A 21532-nucleotide genomic window follows, 5' to 3' on the forward strand; every position below is an offset into this window, starting at 1 on the left:
ATACTTCTAAGAGCTTTAGTTGTAGAATTAAGAACAGAGGACATCAATTTCAGCTCTACATTTATCTATACAACCTGAATTCTGCCTTTCCCAGGTCTGGCTAATTTATGTACTGGGATTGTAGGATTAACCCTCACCCCCACTGCTGCAAACCAGCCAGGCCAGCGGCTGCTCTAACAGCATCATCACAGGAGCAGAGGATGAGCTATTAAAAATGATTTTTAAAAGACTCCATGCATGTTTTTTGCTCCATGTGTGTGTTCCCTAGGATGACATTTAAGTTTTCATGCTTAACAGGAAAACATTTTCTCTGTGTGCAGACAGCCATAAAGGGCTCTGGACATGAACAGAGCCCATCACTGATTAATATGGATGGTCATCTCCAAAGTGATGATTGTAAAATCAGGATGGTATAAAAAGGACCAAAGGAAAAATCAACATATGCTGCTGCATTTAAAATTATTAATTATAACTGTATATCACCAGTAACTGTCTGTGTTCAGCTTACAATGCTTTCAGGTAAAAATCAGTTCCAAGGACTTTATGAATCAAGTAGTCTTTACTGGCATGGATAAAAAGACTAGAAAGTAAATTATTTCAGGATGGATTCTCTGGAATAGCAAGGAACAGAAATGTATCTTGATCCTTCTGAGGTTTAGCATAAGAAGAGATGATAGTCACAGTATATTTTCAGAGAGCCTGTGTGAAAGTGCTTAAAATTAATTTTGCTATGGAAAACAGGTCGTGCAGGAAAGGTTTTGCTGCAAACCCACCCCCTGCCAAAAAAACCCAAACCAACCAAATAAACAAACCAAAAAAAAAAAAAAAAAAAAAAGGGGGATGGACCCTGCTAGAGAAGTCATCTCAGTCTACAGCATAAAGCAATATTGCAAAAGTCTCTGTTTATTTTCTTCCAGGTTCTCATAATAGGCTTGCCAAGATGTGACCACAACAAATGGCCAGAGGCTGCTTTGGGTTTTTTCCATCTTCTCGGTGAGATGGTTACCAAAGATTCCCCTGGACTATTTACAAAAAAAAAAAAAAAACAAAGAGCAGAAAGCCCACGCTGTTGGATGCCATCTGCTGCTCCTGTGCAGCAGTTTATTCCATTCCCTGCCCAGCCCTGGGCAGATGGTGTCCATTCCCTCCCAACCCTCTCGAGGGACAGGGGACCTCAATGCCGCCTCTGCGCGGGGAATGAGGGATGGAGGTGCTGCGAGCCGGGGCGACCTGAGAGGAGGCTCCGGGGGTGATCCCCAGCCCCGCGGGGGCGGCCGTGTCCTACAGCCCTGCCCAAGGAGCTGCCTCCCGCCTGGGCTGGGCCGGGGAGCGGGGCCGGGCAGGTGCTTGTTGTCCCCGGCGGGAAGATGGAGGCGGCGGGCGGGGAGCGGTGATCGCCGCGGGCTGCGCCGTGAGTGTCGGCGGGGCGAGGAGGCGAAGGGACGGGAAGCGGCTGCGGGTCCCGGCGCGGCCCCGCCGCGGGGAGCGGGCGCCGCGGGCAGGGGAGGGTGGGAGCGGGTTTTGGGAGGTGGGGTTTGGAAACCTCTTCCACAGGCTGCCGCTTGCGATGACCCCGGGGGGAAGGAGGAGGCGGCAGGGGGGGATCGGCTCAGTGAATGAATGGGCGGCAGCGGCGGCGGCTCCTCTGCTCAATGGCTGCTGGGCTGATACGCGCCAGCCCCGCAGCCGGTGCCTCCCTCGCCCTCCCGTATTTTGTCTCAGGCTCGCCTCGCTCGGGGCTCCCCAGACATGTTCAACCAGCAGCAGTTCCAGCAGCAGCTGCTGCAGCTCCAGCACCTCCTCCAACAGCAGCAGCAGCAGCACCATCATCACCCTCCGGCGCAGCAGGGAGGCCGGTAAGCGCCGCTACGCGAGGCCGGGGATCCGGGGCCTGTCCCGGGGGACCGCTCTCCTCCGCCTCCGTGCGCTCCGTCCGTCCTCGCCACGGCGGGGCTGGTGCGGGGCTGCCCTCCCCTGGTGGGGAAGGTGACAAAGGGAGGCGGGCGGGGGTTGGGGGGCGCGGGCCTCGGTCGGGGCAGAGCCTGGAGGCACCGAGGGGGCCGGGGGAGCGGGAGGCAGGGCGGCGGCCCCTGTGGGATCTTGCCGTGTCCCCTCAGCGCTCCGAGGATCCCTGTCCGCCTTCCGGGGCTGGAGTCCCCGAGAGCCCGTGGGTGACCCGGGCAGTCCGTGTAGGAGCGGTGGGTGGGTGGATGCTCCGAGCCGAGCGTCGCCCCTCAGGGCGGGCAGGGCAGCCGGGGCTCGGGGAAAACGCCTTCTCCTGCAGAAACACCGCGCTCAGCAGAGCCGCCCTCAGCAGACACGAGCACTTTATTGTTTTATTGTTGAACTTAAACTGTTTATTTATTTGCCTTCTCTGGCTGGGTCTGCTGGTGTGGGTGCGATGATTGAACTTATTTCTGCAATGGCACCAGCGCTAAGGCTGTGGCTGAGGACGGTGGGGCAGGGAGGGGATGGAGAAAATTGTGTTTTGTTCGTGAAATGAGAAAGAACATTTGCCAGAAAATAACCACGGTTTTCCTAAAAAATGCAAGATGTGAAACAACTTAAATAGGAGCAGTTTTCCCCGATGAGCTGAGACTTGTAGAACCAGCACAAATTCGCTGAAATAATGCATTTCTTTGCAGTTACTGTTATCTTTAAAGCCTTTTTCTTTGCAAATTCAAAGCAATGGGATGTGAATTTAGGAAGAAATTTAATTTGTTATTTAAGGAATTGTTGTATTACTTTATCCTTATAAGTCATTTGTCACTGAGGTAAGCGTGGGAATTTTTCTGTTTTACTAGCAATATGAACCTGCAAATCTCTTTACCATTTTTATATGTTTTATGCTATAAAAAAAGCTGCACTTAAAATGCCAGTAAGGGGCTGACTGCTAGATAGCACGGCTGCATCTTACACCTTTAAAAGTATGGGTTTTGTGGTATAAATATCTCAGCTCAGAGACTGGAACAATCTAGAGCAGCAAATGTGAAGATGAGCTGCTGTGAATTCTGCTGAAGGGGTTGGGTTTTTTTGTCAGGGTGGATATTTCGATCCGTGTTTGTACCTCTCTTCAGCTCTGACAGATTCGGCTGTGTCAGCAGCGTGCATAGAGGTGGGCCTGACCTTGCAATCGCCTGAAGAAGTGCCTGCCAGTTTCCTCAGACTTTTCTCTCACGTCTGCTCCACCCTCCTTAGAACTGGAGAGTTCTTCCCTGCTGCTTCTTCCTCCTCGTGTTTTAAATATGAAGGCCGTGCTTTATTTTTCCATCTGGTTCTTGCAGTTAGGGGGCACCATTGACAGTTCTGACCTGTCTGGCTCCGTGTGGGAGGTGTTGATTTTGGGAAAATGAGCTCTAAGCTACTGCGAAAACTCCCTGGTTTTTAGAACTTTTTTGTTGTCGTGTTAAATGTAGCCGCTGATCTAGATCACTCATTTCTCCTGACGGGTGCTGCATAATTCTGTAGAACCGCAGTCAGCTCCTGGGCTTTTTTTATGCTGCTTGGGAGGCTCTATGTGGGCTTGGTGCTAAGGAGTTGTCTCTGACCTCAAATTCTTTGATAGACAATCTGTCAGCTTTGGAAATTCCAGGAGAGTGGAGGAAAGAGGATACAGTGCCAGTGCATGGTGTCTTTTCATGCATGTATATCAGCCTTTCAGCTGTTTGCCCCTCTGTTTTATGTTTGGAATGGAAGGATACAGTTTTTATTGGGTTCTCATGATTGATGCCTTCTTTTCCAGGGGTTTGCCGCCACCACAGCAGCAACAGATGCTGAGCTTACGGGCAACAAATCAGCCATCGCTGCTCAGTGCCAATCCTATGCTTCAGCGGGCCTTACTCATGCAGCAGATGCAAGGTACTGTCGTTATGGGAAACGCTTACTTACTGGAGTTATTTAATCATCCTCTTGGACTGAAACCATACCATGGCTATTTCCTGCTGAACCAGTGCAGTTCTTGTACTTGGCAGTTCTGTTTGTTGGTTTTTTGGGGTTTTTTTCTCCCATTTTTTCTTTAAATTAGTCTGCAGTCCTCAGAACAGAGGTTCTTCGGTTGTTCACAACTGGGAATAGCACGTGGAGGTATCAGGTTAGATACTAAGTACATGCCTTCCCTTTTAGGCTTGATGGAGCAAGTATTTTTTCGTCAATATATTTAGATCGAATACTGAGATTTTGATTATTTGTCTTTCTTGGTTACAAGGTTAAGGCCATTTATTTAATTATCTGTTACGTATGCACTAACCTTGTTTGCAGTAGATTTTTTTCTTTGTCCAAAGTTAGTGCAGTACAAACAAATACAGTATATTAAGGTAGAAGATGGTTTGGGTGTTAATTGTATTGTGAAATTTTGATTCCCTGAAATGACTGTAATTTCTATGGTGGGCAATATCTCTGTCTTTCCATTATTGTGTTTCCACAAGTGGATTTTCCTTTTCTTTTTGTGTTTTCAAAACAAATTCATGAAGCTGCCTTAATGATAGAATTGCTGATGTAAAGATAACAGGAATAAAGATATGTTTTTATTTTTTGCTCATGTCTTAACCTGACAGTTCTTTTCAACATAGAAAATCAGTACCTGGGATAGTTTTCAAGTGCCTAGTCTAGATTAATGCCTGCAATTTCTACCTTTCCTGTGAATCATGTCCAGATGTGAAGACAAAAGATTTATTCTGCATGTCGTTAACTCTCCTTTTGTTCTCTCTTGCCCACTTAACGAGAGGGCTCTCTAGTGACTCCAGTGGCTCTCCACAGATCTCTCTCAGGTTGAAGGAAAAGTGACAGTGAGAAAGGACAAGCATGCTCTGATGATTGATGTACATATATCGTTATCAGGAAAAATTGTGACACCAGCCTTCAGTCAGTCATGCTCCTTCTAGATATGTTTGCAGTCAGCTGACGTTTTTCCCTGAATCTTTTATCGAGGAGTTGTGTTTAAATAATGTGCCAAGGGCTTGGGGCTAATTAGATAGAGCAGGATAAGATATGTTAATGAACACTTGACATGCACTTTGTCTTAGTGTTGCTCCTCTTCACCTCTCCATGGAGTTGTGACTTTTCTCAATCACCTACCTCAGGTAGCCACAATTAACATGGAATATGGTTGCCAATGTCCATGTGGCCCTTTTTAGTGATATTAATTTTTTGGCCATTGAGGTGTGGGTTTCATGTAAGAATATCTGATGCTGTGCCATTTCTGTCCCTGGGAAGCATCAGCATAAATAATTCATTGGCTGTGTGTGGCTTCAGCAGTGGGAATAGGAAAAGATAAATACTTCAAATTGAAACAGATGTATGGTTCTTTAAACATATCAAACCAAGAGCAGAAGATGATTTCTTGTGTTAGATTTTATATATATATATATAGCTATGCCCTTTTACAGTAAGGGATTGTATATGGGAAGTAATAATACATTAGATTGCTTTTGAAGACAAACATAGGGAGTACTTCCTATTGTGTTGCAGGCTTTCAAGAGTGTACCTTGGTTTTTCAGGTGTTGGGTGGCTGTTTCCAAACTTTGCTGCCCTGTTTTTACAGCTGCTAAAAGGCTAGAGTATGCACTAATTCAAGTGAGAGAGAAAAAATGGCAATTTAAGTTCAGGTTCCCTGAATGATGGATGGTTTCTGAGGGTATAGCTGAGGCATCTGGGCTCCTCCATTCCCTCACACCTGAAATGGGGGTGACAAAGACTGTCTTCAGAAGAAATTTTTGACACTTGATTAATAGTCTGTGGATGCTGAACTGTTCAGAAAGCAGAGCATTATAATTGGAAATGGCAGAGTCTCAAGTGTCAGAGTTGAGGTTGACATGTTGAGCTTGCATGACAACTAAGTGGCAGAGAGGACTGTGGGATTTTATTTTTTTTTAAGTTTGGTGTTGTTTTAAATGAAATGCTGTTACTGGCTTGTTTTAAAGAGCTCCAAGCTATGGTGTGGGCAGTCAGCTGCACAAATGTGGGGTGAATTTTCCTTTTTTTACAGAGAGTTTTTGTTAAATGAGACCTTGTTTGTTGCAAACACGAGTGCTAATGTGCTCAGATCAAATAATTGCTCTAATGATCTTTGCCTGGAGTGACAATTATAATTAAATAGCCTGATCCATAGTAATGGTTGCTATCACATCACATCATTCTGTGTGCTGAAGAGGGTAGAGCACAGAGCACCTAGGCAGTGCCCAGTAAAGGACAGGGTCACGTGTAGAGGAGCCCTTCCCCTCTACCTGCTTGTGCAGGTGGAAGATTTTCTCTCTCCTTTGCAGAGCACAGGGTGGTGAAATGCTGTGTTTGCATTTATAGGAAACCTGCGTGGATTTAACATGACAGCGCCAGCACTGCAGCAGTTCTTCCCTCAGGCTACAAGACATTCCCTCCTGGGACCACCACCTGTTGGGGTCTCCTTGAAGCCTCGACTGGGCTTCCCCAGCCTCCCATTCCAGCGGCAGAACCGGACCTTTCGCAAGGTGGGACTGTGGTTTCCAAGTGCTGGGGAGCTCTGTGCTCCTTTTACACTTGCAGTTGTTGACTCTATAGTAGGCGGAGTGCAAAGGAGAAGGGAGGGAGCCTTACAAAGAAAATAATGTTTAGCGCCGTGCTGCTGATACAGAAATCATTCCATCCCAAAGGCTTTTGTGGTCCATATTTACATTTATGCTGCTGACACAGAAATGCAGAAATCATTCCATCCCAAAGGCTTTTGTGGTTTTGCATTTACGATGCAAAGGTTTCTTGTCACTACTTGCCCGAGAGAGAATTCCCCATTATAGAACTGTTTAAACCTAGGATATAAAAGGAGGCTTTAGAAATATCAGCTTTAAAGTAATTACAACAGAAGAAATCCTGGCTAAGTGCTTTGCTGTTCCAAAGCAGTTCATTGTTCCCAAACAACTTGCTCCTACTGCCTCTTTGGGCTGTTCTCCCACTTAAGATCAGACTCATATTTGTCCTTGTGGATTTTGTGAAATCTACAGTTCTTGTTTTGTGAAAACCTTTCTCACTTTCCATAATTAAGACCTCTTTTGTATCCTGGAGATGGTTCTTGGGTTGACTGCTACTTGACTCCTCTTAGACTAGCTTTGGCATATTTCATCCCTTTCTGTCAGAAAGATGTGGTGGATAAGGTAAACTCGCACTCTTGGACTGTCCTCCAGAGTGAAAAGAAGGGGAATTATTTTGGACTATCCTTTGCCCTGCCCATGCACTTGCCAGAGTTCCTCTAGCATGATCCTACCTTCTGCAAGCAGCTGGATTTCCTACAGCTGCTGCTTAAAGTGCTGGGGACATGTCCTGGCTGCCTGTGGAACTGAAATACCTTGCTCTCTTTGACCATGTAAGCTTGCCTTAGGTGGGGCAGTCCATTGTGAACCATCTATTCCTTTCCATTATCACTGCAATTCCTGTTCCTGCCCCACAGTAAAACTCTGGTGCTTTAGGCAGTGTGTGTTAAGGACTAAGAGATGGCAGTGACTCTCTGCCCATTGCAGGACTTCCAAAGGGTTCCTGATAGGAAGCGGGAACTAGATCCTGGTTCTTCATCTCAGACACAAGGTGATGACAAAATGGAAATTCCAGAGGGAATGCAAGCAGGGTCAGAGCAGAACAATTCCTCACCATCCACAGGTAAGGGGGAGCCTGTAGTGAAACAACTGCTTGCAAATATGATAAACATCTCTTGACTAGTCCTGCAGCAAAAACTGGAGATGATTTTAGGCTTAATCAGCTATGTTTCTCTCTAATTGTAAATACTTAAACTGCTTGTGATAGCCTTCTGCTATGTGCTTCATGTACCATTTTTACCTGATTTTTTTTTTTTTTTTTTAATGAGCCTACTCCCTTGCATGGATGCCTCTCAGAAGTCCCTTTTGACGCTGAGCTCTGTTTCACGTAGGGGGGAAAAAAGAAAACTGGTCTGAAATTAAAGCTTTCACATTGCCTTACCCATGCTGAAGTCAACATCTCATACAGCCAAACACATCAAGCAGAACCAGTTACAATCAGCTAAGAAAAAGATGAGTTGAAAGTCCTGGTGCCCCACTTGTCAAAACAGAAACTGCTGGCACTGAGTATCTTGATGTCAGATACAACACAGATGTGGGAATGTCATTTCTGACTGAAGAGTGCACAATTTAAAATTGCAGGCTTTGATGAGGTTGTGACCAGGGAATATGCAGCAGTGAAAACTGTCTTATTAACTGGTTGCTGTCAGGTAGATGTGCCACCTTGGCTTATATTAATGTTCCCATGATCATGGCTCTTGTCACTTAGATACAAGACTGAGACCCATTTAGTAGATAGGAACATAGATTTCTTTTTTTTGATCAGCACCTCATACACTGACATTGCAATAAAGCTCAGATATTTGAGGTCATTATCTAACCTTGTCAGAGCAGCTCATACATTCAGAATAAGCAAGTATTTAGTATTATTTGCTCTAACAGAGCCTCATTGACATTTGCCATTCAGATATGGAACACGCTCAAGGTGCCATGGTCTGTTTTGCTAAGGAATTCTCCTTCTGTGTTCCTGCAGAGCCAAGAACTCCAGCAGAGTCTGTGTTGAACACTGAGCCTGCAGCAAAAAGACTGAAGAGGTATTTATTGAATGGGGTATTGAGATAGTTACTGAGTTTAGAATTATTGTCTAACTTTATTTTCTGGTAATTAGGGCTGTATACTCTACTGGCCTGATGTCTAGCATGTAAGAGGTGTTTCAGATGCTTGTGAACAGCTTGCTTCAGAAAGTCTTGTGGTGCTTGCTGACATACCAGGTGTTGTGGGGTCTCTGCTAGGGGTGATCCAATTATGACAATGAAAAATGAGAGGTGCAGCTCCTCTAGATGTGCAACAAAGCTGAGTTTGCTCATGTATTCTTCTGCCAGGATCCCTGTAAGAAGCATAGAGGTTCTTTTCTATTTTGATGTATTTCTCTGAGTTTCTTCCCTAAATGTCAAAAAAGTGAAATGAGCAGACAGGGAAAGCAAGCCTTGGAATATATTAGATTCAGTACAGTAGGTGTACAAGAGGGTAGTTTATTTTGAGAAATCATAAAGGAAAGGGACTCAATACTCCCTAGTATCCAAGCCTGTATCCATGAGCGTTGAGTTCTGTATCCCTTCTACAAAGGTTGCCTTGCCAGTATCTCTGTCTGTCGGGTAAAAATAGACAAAGGCAATCCTATTATCCCCCGGGGATGCGCGGCAGGCTGGCCTTGGCAGGCCCATCCCGGCTGTCCCGGCCTCCCGAGGGTGCGGCAGGGACAGGCAGGGCTGCATTGCCATCTAGTGGGAAGGCACCTCGCGGAGTTCCCGCTGCCATCTGCACCGGGCTGCTCCTCTCCCAGAACTGTCACCCTTGGCTGGCGTGGAGGGAGAAGAGGAAGGAGTGAACACAGATTTCTGTAGGCACTGACTTGAGAATTCTCCAGCATATGTTAACGACGATGAGTCAGGACTCCTGGGTGCTCTTACCTTCCCTGACAGGCATTCGCCGCCTGCTTTTGGACAAGTTTCCTCACCTCGCTGTTTCCCATCTGTAGATTACAGATTAATGGATAGCTTTAGGGGGAATATTCCAGGATTACATTATCAAGGTAGTATTCAAACATCAAAGTAAAACATTAAAGGGTGGTAAATATTGTGTGCTCAGGGACCATCGTGAGTTATGGACTCTGATTAGCAAGAAAGTGAATAAATTGAATTAAAGCTAGGTCGAATACATTTGAGTGCATGCTTTGTTAATCTGTTTGCCAAAGCTAATTTAATTTTAATTACATTAATATTTAGCAGGGTATTAATCAAAGTCCTGTTACATGAACTGAAAACAAGAATCAAGTCTGAGGAATGACAGCTCTCACTGCAGCAAGCCAGCTATTAGGAAAATTCTTTCCTAAGCTGCAGTTAGGGACTGCCAGATTTGATGCATATATTATGGCTGGTATTTACCTAGAATAGATTATTCCTTAGCTTTTTTTTGAAGTGTTTCTAGTATCTTCCAATGAACACATAAAGGATCTGTGAAAAAAAAATAGTTTACTGTTCTCATACTGCCCTTCACAGATGAGAAGGGCATTCCCCCCATCTATGTAATAAAATTGTGTTTCATGCTTTATTGTTCCATTTCCCTTTAGCCAGAAATACCAGCCTCCTTCTTCATTTCAGGTTTTCCCACTTCTGTCTTTGCTCCTATATACCATCTGTACACCTGGAACAACATCCTCATTCCAGTGCAGAAAGCACTCATCATCTTCAAATCTTCCTTGAACACCCACTTCTAGCATGGCATCACAAGTATCCATAGAATACCATTTCCTCTTTAAATTATGCTCGTGGTGGCTTTTGCTCCCTTAGATTGCTCCTTAGGTTTGCAGTTCAGGCTGCAAACCCTCACCCTGAGTGCTGGCACCATCTGTCTGTGGCACCGTCAGCGTTGAGCCTGCTGGCAGCACCTGACAAATAACGTTAATGCCAGTCACTCTTGTTTAATTCGTGTTTGCAGTGCCCAAACCCTGCTGCATATTTATAGCTGTGTAACCCAGTTCCGTTATCACGTATCAATCGGATAAATTATGCGGCGTGCGTGCGTTCGGATAACGGGATGCGGTACCTGCGCTCTCGGCTGTCCTGCTTGTGCAGAAGGTGCTGCTCCCTCTTGGCAGAAGGACACCAGCAGGTGGAAATTTGAGCCACCCTCACAGCAGACAGTCAAGTCATGGTGGAAAGTTAGTCCTGACAGAAAAATGGGGGATGTAGAAAGAGACAGCAGAGAACGCTTTGTTCCCTCTGGAAGTCAGACATTTATTCTTAATAGTCCCCTCAGGAGCCCTTTTCTCCTTAGCAGATCACCAAAAGCAAGGCCCTTTTGATTTGCATCTTGTAGAGTTTCACTTCCCCCACAAGCAGAGCTGTAGGGACTCTGAAATGAAGCACGACTGGTATGAATAGAACAGGCAGCTGTGGTGAAATCCCTGTAAAGGCACCATGGAGAACTCCTTCAGTGCTAACAGGTCTCTTCTCTCATGTACAGAGCAGCCAGGAGCACTGTCCAGGTGTTGCAATTTCCCTACAGCTCACCAGTCATGACAGGAGAGAGCTCTCAGAGCTCTTATTGAGAATATTTCTTGTATGAACTTAATTCCCTTCAGGCTTCTTGCAGGAGAGGGCAGCTAACCAAAAAATCAGTTGCAGCTTTCTTGTCCAGATTTTTGCTGTTTCTGAATCCATTCTAGAACACCCACTCTATTTTATTAATTTCTGCCAAATTCTTGCGTCAAATACCACTTCCAGTAGCTTGTTGGTTTGGGAGTTTAGTGGAGAGTGTGGTAGGTTAGACCCCAGCCTGTGCCTTGGTGTGCCTTTTGAAACTCTTGTCTGTAACATGGCAATTAAGGTACTTTTCTTGATATCCTTGAAGTGTGACTGGCGAGTCTGCATTAGAGGATGCCACAGACAGCAAGAAAGCAGGAGTCTCGTGCACCCATGTCCAAGCTGATGGTGAGTTGCTGAACCCTGTACTTTTAGGGCATTCCTTGCTGGAGCTGAACCTGTAGGTCTCATGGGTCTACAGAAATATTCTTCCCCTAGTTGTACAGGATGGGGAGAGGAGGATAAAATCTAGGAACCAAATACCAACTATGTCCCCTAATATCTGTTACATGCCAAAGGCAAATGATTGAATGTTTCCATCTTAATTATTAAGGATAAGGAGAAAGGTTTGTGAACTGGCTTATGGCCAACAATGCTGTGAGGAAAGCTTCCTGACTTCACTCACCTGCTGCTCTGTTTTTCCTATCATTGCTGTTTTGATTTAAGACTGCTAAAAGGACTGTCCCTTCTTAGGTACAGACAATGCACAGGAGTACACAGCTGAAGATCTCTCCAGAGAGAGGAAATTCTCTGAGGAACCGAAGGCTCCTGAGGTGAGCAGACACCGCTCCATGCAGGGGTGGTGCAGAACATACAACCTCCCCCTCCATCCTGGAGAAGCCCGTTGCCACTGGGAACCAGCTGGCACCCACGTCTGGAGCTCTGTCTCCTGCTGTAAGCTGTTGTCCCTGGCAATAAGGCATAATATGTCTGCAATTAGTGCGCAGTCTGCTCTGACTTGCTGCTTTTGTACCTCTGCTGGCCTGTTCCTCACCTACTGCTGCCTATGGATGGGGCATTCATGAAGATTTTTGTATTCAGCTGGAAAGACGGAAAGCTGAACTGAAAGAGTTACTTAAAACTCTTATGTGTGCAGGGACATAGCTAAATACATCTTTCATATTGCTAAAGAGCAAGTGTAAAAAGATTCAGGTGGTGTTAAAAGATGCAACCTGAGAGTCTTTTGCATTAAATACGTGGCCCCCATGCTGGATGTTAAATCAGGACCTCAGGCTGTGTAAAGCTGTGAGCAGACAAAGATTTAACCTCAGGTGTGAATCAGACTTGACAGTCTTCCATAATTGGAGACATTTATTGATGTGATCAAATGTATCATCCTGCCCATGTCTGAGTTCCTGACTCCATCAGGTGTTGTGCTGAGTAGGCTTTAGTTTTGCTGTGGAGAAACATGAGGTGATTGTGTCCCTTAGCAACAATTGTTTGTGGCTCCAGTCCCCAGAGACTGGATCATACAGAGGCTGCAGAAACAGCCATCTGTGTTAATAGGGCTGGTGCTATGGCACAGGGATCGCCCATTTAGCAGCTTTGGGAGGAGTGTGTATGAGAGCCCTGATCAGCCTCCTGTGGGTTCACACTTAAGTGCATTTTCCTAAAGAGTGAAGAGCTTAGATGACATACAAAAAGCAGGTGTAATTTTTATTCTGAACTTAATTTTTGACAGGTGTTGAGCTCTGGAGGTTCACTGAAAGTGACTATTCAGCAGAGCAGTGAGAGCAGAGCTATCAGTACAACAGCTCTGAAACCAGGGCACTGGGCTTGCGACGTGGGCACAGCTGATCCCAACCCGGAATCGGTCCTTAAATTCTACTGTTACATCTGCAAGACCAATTGCTGCAGTCAGCAGGTAAAAATGCACAGGTCTGACAGGGATCCAGGCGGTCAAGAGATGCGAATTAGATGGCTGATCTCTTGTTAGCAAGGGCTCATGTTTTAGGAACAGGGAACATAATGACAAGTATGCAGATAAAATAAACCTCTCCTGAGAGCTGGCAAGCAACCTGCTAGAGAGAGAATGTGGGCGGATCCACAGGCAGCCATGCTCTTAAGCTTTTATATTTCATTGTTAAACAGCAGTCAAAAGAAAGGAAAGCATAGCTCATACCTATTATTTTCTGTGTTTTGGATACATTTAAAAGGATTTTTCTCCTTACCTCTCTTTCAGAATTTCCAATCCCACATGGCTGGAATTCAGCACCAGCAGCGACTTGGGGAGATTCAGCACATGAGCAATGTTTGTTTTGTTTCACTATTGCCCATGGTGAAACAGCAGAAGGTGCTAGCAGGAAAAGATGGGTAAGTGTTGGTCTGCAGTAGAAAATTCAGTCTGAGAGTGTGGCCCTACATGGATTCTAAAATTTTTCACTGCACCAGGGTGCCTCTCACTTTAAGGAAAGATACAAACCCCCTCTGGTTTCAAGGGCCCTAATCTCCTTCAGGCAACTTTCTATATTGCTAAAGGATACCAGAGTTGACTTTGACCTGTGTAGTTTTTAATACAGTAGATTAAGTAGGAGACCTGTTTTATCTGGTGCATTTCTGACAGCACAAGCTAAAGCAACCTGTAAGTAGGTGAGAAGGAGAGAAAATAAATTTGAGCCTGTAAAGATAGGAATTGTGAAGAAAACAATGCCAGGGACAGATTGCTACCTGCAGTATTCCATGGAGAATGAAAAAGGTGTGACTTACAGCTCTATCTGTTGTCACTTCAGAGAGACCCAGCAGCGTTGGTGTAACACGTGTCAGGTGCATTTCACAGGGGACCTCATCAAACATCGCAGGACCCAGGAGCACAAGGTAACAGCCATGGCGTGGACTTGATTTTGCACTGACCTTTTGTCTGGGGATTGAATGGAGGTGTGTAGCATCTCCTGCTCCCCAAACAGCAAAGGAAAAGTGACTGAAGTGGAAGGGTGCACATTCAGTTCTGCAAGTAACTCCCTCTCTAAGGGCACTGCAGTGTTAGCTCCTGCCTCTGGTATTCTTGGAGCTCCCAGCTGTTGTGACGTGTCAGTATGGCCTGAGGCACCTCTAGTCTGTAATTCTTGACTTTTCTTAAGAAATGTGGCTTATCATACACACCCAATGAATTGAATGGAGGAGCTGGTGGGCAGCCTCTTTAAGCTAAACTTCAGGCAGGCCAGCATATTTATTGACTTTTAGGGAAGAAGTGACAGAACACCTATTTTAAGACACACTTATTTTGCTCTGCATGTTTTTGATCTTTTTGGTGGATAAGAGTTAGGGAGCACTTTCTGCTGAAAAGACTTATTTTCTGTATGGTCTCCCAGGATGCGGGGCTGACTTTGTTTCAAGATTCATCTGCATTCCTCCAAAGCAGTGCCTCTGGTGACTTACAGAATTGTCCCTCTTTCCTTAGCTGGCCAAACGCTCGCTTCGTCCTTTCTGCACTGTCTGCAGCCGCCACTTCAAGACCCCCCGCAAGTTTGTGGAGCATATGAAGTCCCCTGAGCACAAACAGAAAGCCAAAGAGGTAATACTGCCTGCATGGAGAGCTGTGCAGGTCTGGAGGCAGCTACACTGTAGAGCAGAATAACTTTCTGCTTTCCTGACTACTGTGGGGCTGAAAGGAAAATGTGCAGTTCTTCCAACCCTGTTTTAATTTTCATCTTTTGCTGAACTTCAGTTCTTAGCACTGAAAGAAGTTGAGTGAAAAAGGGAGAAAGTGTTGGATGTGTCTAGAAGTAAGAGAGCTTTATGCCTCTCTTGCAGTCCCTTCGTCTCATCACATACAATCTGTCCTGAGTCTGTGCTCTTCCTTGGTTAAACGGCAAGTGCAAAGTTGATCTGATCTTTCTTTTCCCTACCTTACAGGTTAGGCTAGGAGAGAAGGAGCTGGGGAGCCCAGAAGATTCAGAAGAGTTGATCACTGTGGATGCTGTTGGCTGTTTTGAAGATGATGATGAGGAAGAGGAGGAGGAGGAGGGAGGAGCTGGTGAGGAGGAAGACCATGATGTAGTGCTGATGGAGAATGAGGATTCTTCTGCCAAGCAGGTATGCTGTGCAACAGAAGAAGGAATGACCTATCTGGGAATCTGCTGTGGGATCCTATGACTTAGTTGGTCTTGGCTGGCTGAGCTTTCAAGAGTCTGCTCAACCTTGCACTGCAGTAGGGTGGGACTCTAGGGTTCTTCCAGAGCACAGGGTGATGCAGAAGAGAATCAGGCACTATGTGTGGGATACATGAAGGTGTTTCTGCTGGGCTGTACAGCTTCTGCTGTCTTCAGACATTAACCTTGTTGAGGAGGAAAAAACATAGTATTGACATAGTATTGACATAGTCTCTTTGAACAGCCCAGCAGTAGCTGGGTCTGATAGCAAGTGTGTAGAGGTTTATCTTGACAAATACATTCCCAGTAGAGAGCAATTACCAAGAAGGAGGTACATGGCTAAGCTCCTTCAGGCTTGGAGTGCAAAGGATGATTTTAAGCCTTGTAATGAAGTGGTCTGCTGACATTGGGATTTGCTTCTGCCCCTGATCAGAGGCTGTGCAACTCTGTCTCTGGTATATGAATCCTGTTTTGCTTTCAAGTTTACCAGAAAAATGCAAGAGCCTGACAATTGCCATAGATACAGTAGGCACTAATGTTCTTTCGGTTTCCAGACTGGGCTGAAGGAAGTGTCTTTGGAGGATTACGAAGGAAGTGAGAAGTATTGTCCAGACACAGCTTATGGTAAGCAAGCAGAGTTAAGCACAAAGGGCCACAGAGCCTTCTCTGGCCACATGCCGTATCTGTAGGAGAGGATGGTCTCTACCTACTGTTACAATGACTTCTTGGGCCACAGTGCTCCAGCATCTGCATTGGACTGGTGCAGTTCACTGCTGCCTGGAGAAGAACCTCTCCTGAAAGCAGGATGTTTCTTTATTACTGTGTGATAAAACATGAGGATGTGATTGATGTTTGTCAACTGCCTTTTGCTTTGAAGAAGGATGAGAGCCAGATATATTTCTAAGGTAGGACATGGAACAAGCAGGGCAGGAGTACTGAAGAAAGTAGGGAGCAAATGAGGGATGCTCTGGAAAGATGGAGTCGGAAAGCATATTGATTGGAATGCTTTCCAACAGAAATGCAGCTTGCAGAGAGATACTGAGCATCACTGACAGTATCAAACTCTCTGCTAGACCCAAAGTGTGCATGTTTCCTCTGCTTCAGAACCCCCACGCTGTACTGAGCAGTTCCTCAGCCGTGTGCTGGCCTGGTGGGCAGCGGTTCCTCCAGATGGCTGTGTCTGGTCCCCACCCTGTAAGCGACTGACTTCAAACCCCTAATGGCCACTCGTGTTTGAGGAGGGCAGCTCTGCAGAGGCTGTTTTGTGCCCAAGGAGAGCTCTGTTTACACGAATCTTCCATATCGCTGTAACCTTCCACTATCGTGTGGCAGATGGAATAATGATTCATGCTGTGAATGTTCTCTGCGTGTTCCTCTTGCGCGCCTGCTGTCTTCTGCTTGGTTTGATCCCATTACATTAGATCACATGTTCTCTGTAGTTTTCCATTGTATTCTTTTCTCCCTTTTCCCCCCTTAACGCTCTGTGTAGTTTCTTTGCTCTGGCAGCCAGATTTCTCTCTGAATATCAACCACAGCCATTCCATGGTAAGACGAGATATTCAGCAAGTCATCTTGCAAATCCCTGATTAACAGAAGCAAAGCTTTCCACCTCTCCTTCTTTATTCCCATCCCCCTTCTCTTTTAACATGCTTTCATTATTTGAGTTCCATTCAATGTGATCTGTGATTTCCCTTCCCCTCCCGTTTCGCAGGCCTGGATTTTCTGGTCCCCGTCGCAGGTTACCTCTGCAGGCTGTGTCACAAATTCTACCATAGCGACTCCGCTGCCCGGCTCGCACACTGCAAGTCCCTGATGCATTTTGAGAACTTTCAGGTTAGACCCTTTGGCGATTGCATGGCCTGGCATTTGTTTCCCCCGTGCGTGTCTCTCCAGTGAATCCACCACGTTAGCTGTCTTGTCTCCAGCTCATTTCCATCATCCTTGGTGTCCATTATGCTGTAGCTTTCTCCTGGTGTGCTCTGTCTTTGTCTCCCTTGGCCCTTGTAGATCTAAAACCAGTTAAGTCCTGCTTCCCAGCTACTGCTGCTGTCATCTTTTTGCCTGTTTCTGGCTGGGAATCTTCCTCAGAGTGTCCGCTCTGTTTGCTGAACCTGTGGAGTCTGTCATTTAGTCTAGGCCTCTTCTCTGTTAGATTACAAGGTTGGTCAAGGTGGGATTGAGCAGGAGAGAGAGGCTGTTCCTTGTAAAGAAAGCTGGTGCATACGCATCTCCAGGTGTGATACTGCAAGAACAGCTCCTTTAGCCAAAAGCGTGGGTGTGATTCATCCAGGAAGAGGCCTGGTAAAATCAGATACCTTAGAGATCTGAAAATTTAACATTACAGACTCTTTATGTGATAGAATCTAGAAGCTGGTGAGAGTCCATTTGTCCCCAGGGTCAGCCTGCAAGAGGAAGTCTGTCTGTCTATCTGTCTGTCTCTCTCTGTCTGCTGCCCTTTCCTAGAAACTCCTTAGCACAAAGCTCTGCAAACTGATGCTGTTCCTTTGCTTTTCTGGCTCCACATAAAGAAGCCGTATTGCCCCTTGCTGCTTTCGTATCTAAAGCTTTTCCTACTGGGCTGGCCTGGAATCTGCCTCCATTGTTCTGTCCTTGTTGACTTGCCAGGGGGTAAGGGGCCTGGATTAGTGCTTGTGGAGGGTACACAGGACTTGCACTGTTTCTGCCCTATCCCGTGACCACTGCCTGGGCCCTCCTGTATGGGAGAGCTCTATTCCCTGTCCTTGGCAAGGAGCGAGGCTCCCACATCGACTTGGTCCTCTGGCTGCACCCACAATGTACTCCCAGAAACTGCTGTGCTTCCCTACCACCTTTTTAAATAGTGTTTAAAAAAAAAAAACCCAAACACACATACATACACCCTAACCCCCCCAAAACTTCATGGTTTTCTTCTAGTCTTCAGACAGAAGAAACTATTCCCAGTCACTGCCTTCAGGAAGGGGTGGAGTGCTTTAGAATTCTGCCAGCACTCAGAGCAGTGGATTTGGAATGGGAGGAGACCACAGCTGTTCCTTCATGGTTGCTCATCCTCTCCCACTCCTGCAGCTAGTCATTTCAGGAATGAAGGAATTGGACTTGCCGTTTTCCTGGCTTGTTTTAGATCAGCATAGAGTGAAACTGCACCAGCCACTTAGGTCACTCTTTTGGCCCACTTAGAGCTGAAATCAGATGCTCTTCAAATGCATGCCAGAATGACCTGGGGAGTTCATGAGAAGAGTCCAGACTTACATGTTTGCAGGCAGATAACTATTATTCTTGCCTGCCTGGGTGCCTTGAGGTTGTCACAGTCTGAGTTAAATCACTGCCAGTTGCTGGGATATTCTCAGCAGAGTAGCTCAGCAGAGGTTTTCAAAGCAGAGAATTGTGTGCTGTTAAGACAATTTACAACATCACTCTGGACACCAGTTTGCATGCCTGCACCTGCTTAGGTTTGGGTACAGTATGACTCGACTGATCCAATTCCAGTGTGATATGATATTGTTCATATCCCATGATTTGAGGAGAGGAAGAACAAGCCTGCAGTGATAAACTGAATTACAATGTAAAACTGCCTGTCAGATGTGCTGTAATTCCACATTGCAGACTGGTGAAAGGCATTGTGTTTGAAATTGTTTCCTTAAATTGTCAGGTGTAATGCTAGTGCCAGTTCACAGAACCCTTTAGCAGGCAGCTGAAAGGGACTTGATTATGAAGGGAACTGCTGTGGGAAAGAGTGAACTTCAGTTTATTCCTTTAGGTCACAATCTCTCTGGGCATTGAAGACTGGGTTCCTGCTATGTGTTAGCTAGCTACAGTGAGCTGTTTTCCCAAAATCCAGTCTAGAACATGCGTAGTAGCCATTTTAATCTCTTTACAGACCTCTACTGGTTCATCATGATAGTGAGTGCAAATGAGTCGTTTTACTGATGATGTGCCTACCTTTACTCTGTGGAAAACCCCAGTGACTTGTAACAAGATAGAATGGATATGATACCGTAGCCTTCCTGTCAACAGTTCCACTGACCGTGCAGATTTTATCAACGGAATGAATAAGTAGAAAGCTTTCAGCTTAAGCCTTGCTTTGGCTGATAAACATTAAATCACACCAGTAGATGAGGGCTGTGCAGAGCCTCACATGCCCAGGGTATGTGTCCTGGCATTAGCTGAAGCAGGAGCTGTCACTTGCACTGTTACATCTACAGAGTCCTGAGTCTGACTGACATTAATAGTTGCCAGATCATGATTTCTGTCTCAGGAACCACAAGTCTGCCATGCACTCGCTCAGCATTAAGTAATGCGAGAGGGACTTCAGTTTTTAATATAACTTTTCCTCACAGGAGCTGACCTTTCTCTGTTGAGAGCCACAGCAGCCAGGCCAGGAGCTGCTGAGATCACTTGTGCCCCTGCCACTCACCACTGTTTTTGTACAGGTGTTCCTGGACCAGCTGCTGCTTTGCTGCAGTGACAGGAGCTGAGCTGGGCTTCTCTCTCACGTTGGTTTGTTTGTATTTGCAGAGATACAAGGCAGCAAGGCATCGTGCCACAACTGCCTACCCCGAGGCTCCTTTGCATTCCCAGGGCTCCAGCTCCCAATTGCTGGATGATCCAAAACAGCCTCTTGCTACAACAGCACATACCAGCAAGAAGATGAATGATGATCATGGGATAGATAAGGAGGGCACAGAGCTGTCAGCCCTGCAAGAACAAACTTCAAGGTCTCTGGAGGGTAAGGGTGAGCTGGCCACCTCTAGGCCAGAGGGCAAGAGCCTGGCCAGTGTGACTGACGATGTGTGTGGTATCATGGTTGTAGAAGAAGAAAGTCTACAGGAAGAGAACAAGTCCACTGCCACTAGTGCCGACTGCCTGTTCTCTGAGGAGAGCCACACCACAGGGGAGTCACTGGGACCTGAGGAAGAAGCCAACACAGCCAGGCAGAGGGCGGGCACAGACGACCACCAGGATCCAGGGAGTGGAGGAGGCTTAGGACAGAAGGAGGCAGCAGAACCAGGCCAGGAGGCAGCAGCAGAGCCTTCCTCCCTCGCCAAAGGTGAGACAGCCGGTCTCACCTCTGCTGGGTGCAGACGCTCTTCCAGGCGCAAACCCAGATAGAGTGGCCTTAAAGGAGAGCCCTTTACATATGATATTTGCTGGAAATGTTTATTTTCTGAGTCTTTTAATAGAGCAAAACCTTCAACTTTACTGCTGTTTTTATTTTAAGAATAAATAAGCCTGGCTTTAGCGTGTCTAATACAGGATAGCGTTGCTTATTACTTGTACAGTTGGGATACAGCAGTTACGTGGAAAGACTGAGGCTTGGATTGTTGAACCTGAAAGAAGATGGTAATGGGATTTCCACAGGGGACAAACTTCACGGAGTGATGGATGCAGACTTAAGAATTCTTTGTAGTTCCTCTCATTTCCTTTCCAGGTAGAGAAAGTGTTTATCTCTTGGGAGACTCTGCTGAATTCTGCTTCTCAGAACACTTCCCTTTCTAAGACACACACTGTTGGACAAGCAGTCTTGGACAAGTCCTAAGCTAGGCAAAAACATGCACCTTGGTCCTTTGTTAATACTACAAGGCTTAATCCAATTTATTCTCATAGTGGAGACTCTCAGGAACAAAGTTTGTTTCAAACTGATTTTAATAAAACACATTTCTTTTAAATAACCTCTTTAACTTTCCAAAAAACTCCTTTAACTCTACATAAGTAGAACAGTAAGACTTCTTCAAAAGTGCTGGCTCTAGGACATACTGACAAGATCACAAAGTACAGACCAGACCTCTCGTGCCTTGTCAGAATGTACAGGGAGGGCTCTGCTTTCTATTGCTGACGCTGTGGTGGGGGCTAACCAGGCTGCTCTGCCTCTCCACCTCGGTCCTTAATGGCAGCTGAAGGAGTGGGGCACTTCCCAGTTACTATGGTCAGAAACACCACCCTGGTAGCTTGTCTTATCTGCGTGGAATGGAGTGGAAGTGTCCAGTGATCTGGAACCATGTGCCAGTATTTTGTACATCACAGTTGATGTGACTAAGGGAGAAGAAGCTGTAGCTTCAAGGCCTAGGCCCTCCCTCTCCAGGGCTGTCATCAAAGTTACACTTAGGGACAAGCCTGGAGTCAGGACAGCCCCTGCCAAAGGCTGTAGAGCCACAATACTCTTTGCTTGGATTTAAGGAAAAGAGAGCAGAGATAATTTTTCCACTTTGTGAAGAGGGCCTGCCTGCAAACTACCTGCATGGGCTCAGGTTTCCTACAACCAGCTTTAACCAGGTGTGAGTGCCAGGTTCATGTTGGGGAGCAGAAAGACTCA

At 46.0% G+C, this 21532-nt stretch overlaps 1 protein-coding gene across 1 annotated transcript; it reads left to right on the top strand.

Moving 5' to 3' along the window:
- The first annotated feature begins 509 nt into the window (after positions 1-509).
- CIZ1 (CDKN1A interacting zinc finger protein 1) lies at positions 510-20460 on the top strand. Its single transcript, XM_041475198.1, has 17 exons — positions 510-519; positions 1236-1411; positions 1723-1856; positions 3743-3858; positions 6298-6461; positions 7482-7617; positions 8527-8587; positions 11406-11485; positions 11831-11910; positions 12819-13001; positions 13320-13450; positions 13867-13951; positions 14535-14648; positions 14990-15169; positions 15780-15849; positions 16937-17058; positions 19738-20460. The coding sequence occupies exons 1-17, from the start codon at positions 510-512 to the stop codon at positions 20329-20331; spliced, it is 2436 nt and encodes an 811-aa protein (XP_041331132.1). The 3' UTR covers positions 20332-20460.
- The last annotated feature ends 1072 nt before the right edge of the window (positions 20461-21532 follow it).

Source organism: Pyrgilauda ruficollis, unplaced genomic scaffold, assembly GCF_017590135.1.
Source record: "Pyrgilauda ruficollis isolate IOZ18807 unplaced genomic scaffold, ASM1759013v1 scaffold34, whole genome shotgun sequence".
Classification (NCBI taxonomy): domain Eukaryota; kingdom Metazoa; phylum Chordata; class Aves; order Passeriformes; family Passeridae; genus Pyrgilauda; species Pyrgilauda ruficollis.

What these genes read in the sequence shown, in the direction of transcription:
- CIZ1 (XM_041475198.1), top strand. An exon ending in GCAGCAAAAAGACTGAAGAG is followed by an intron (nt 8,588 to 11,405) that starts GTATTTATTGAA and finishes ATATCCTTGAAG; the next exon opens with TGTGACTGGCGAGTCTGCAT. An exon ending in TGCATTTTGAGAACTTTCAG is followed by an intron (nt 17,059 to 19,737) that starts GTTAGACCCTTT and finishes TTGTATTTGCAG; the next exon opens with AGATACAAGGCAGCAAGGCA.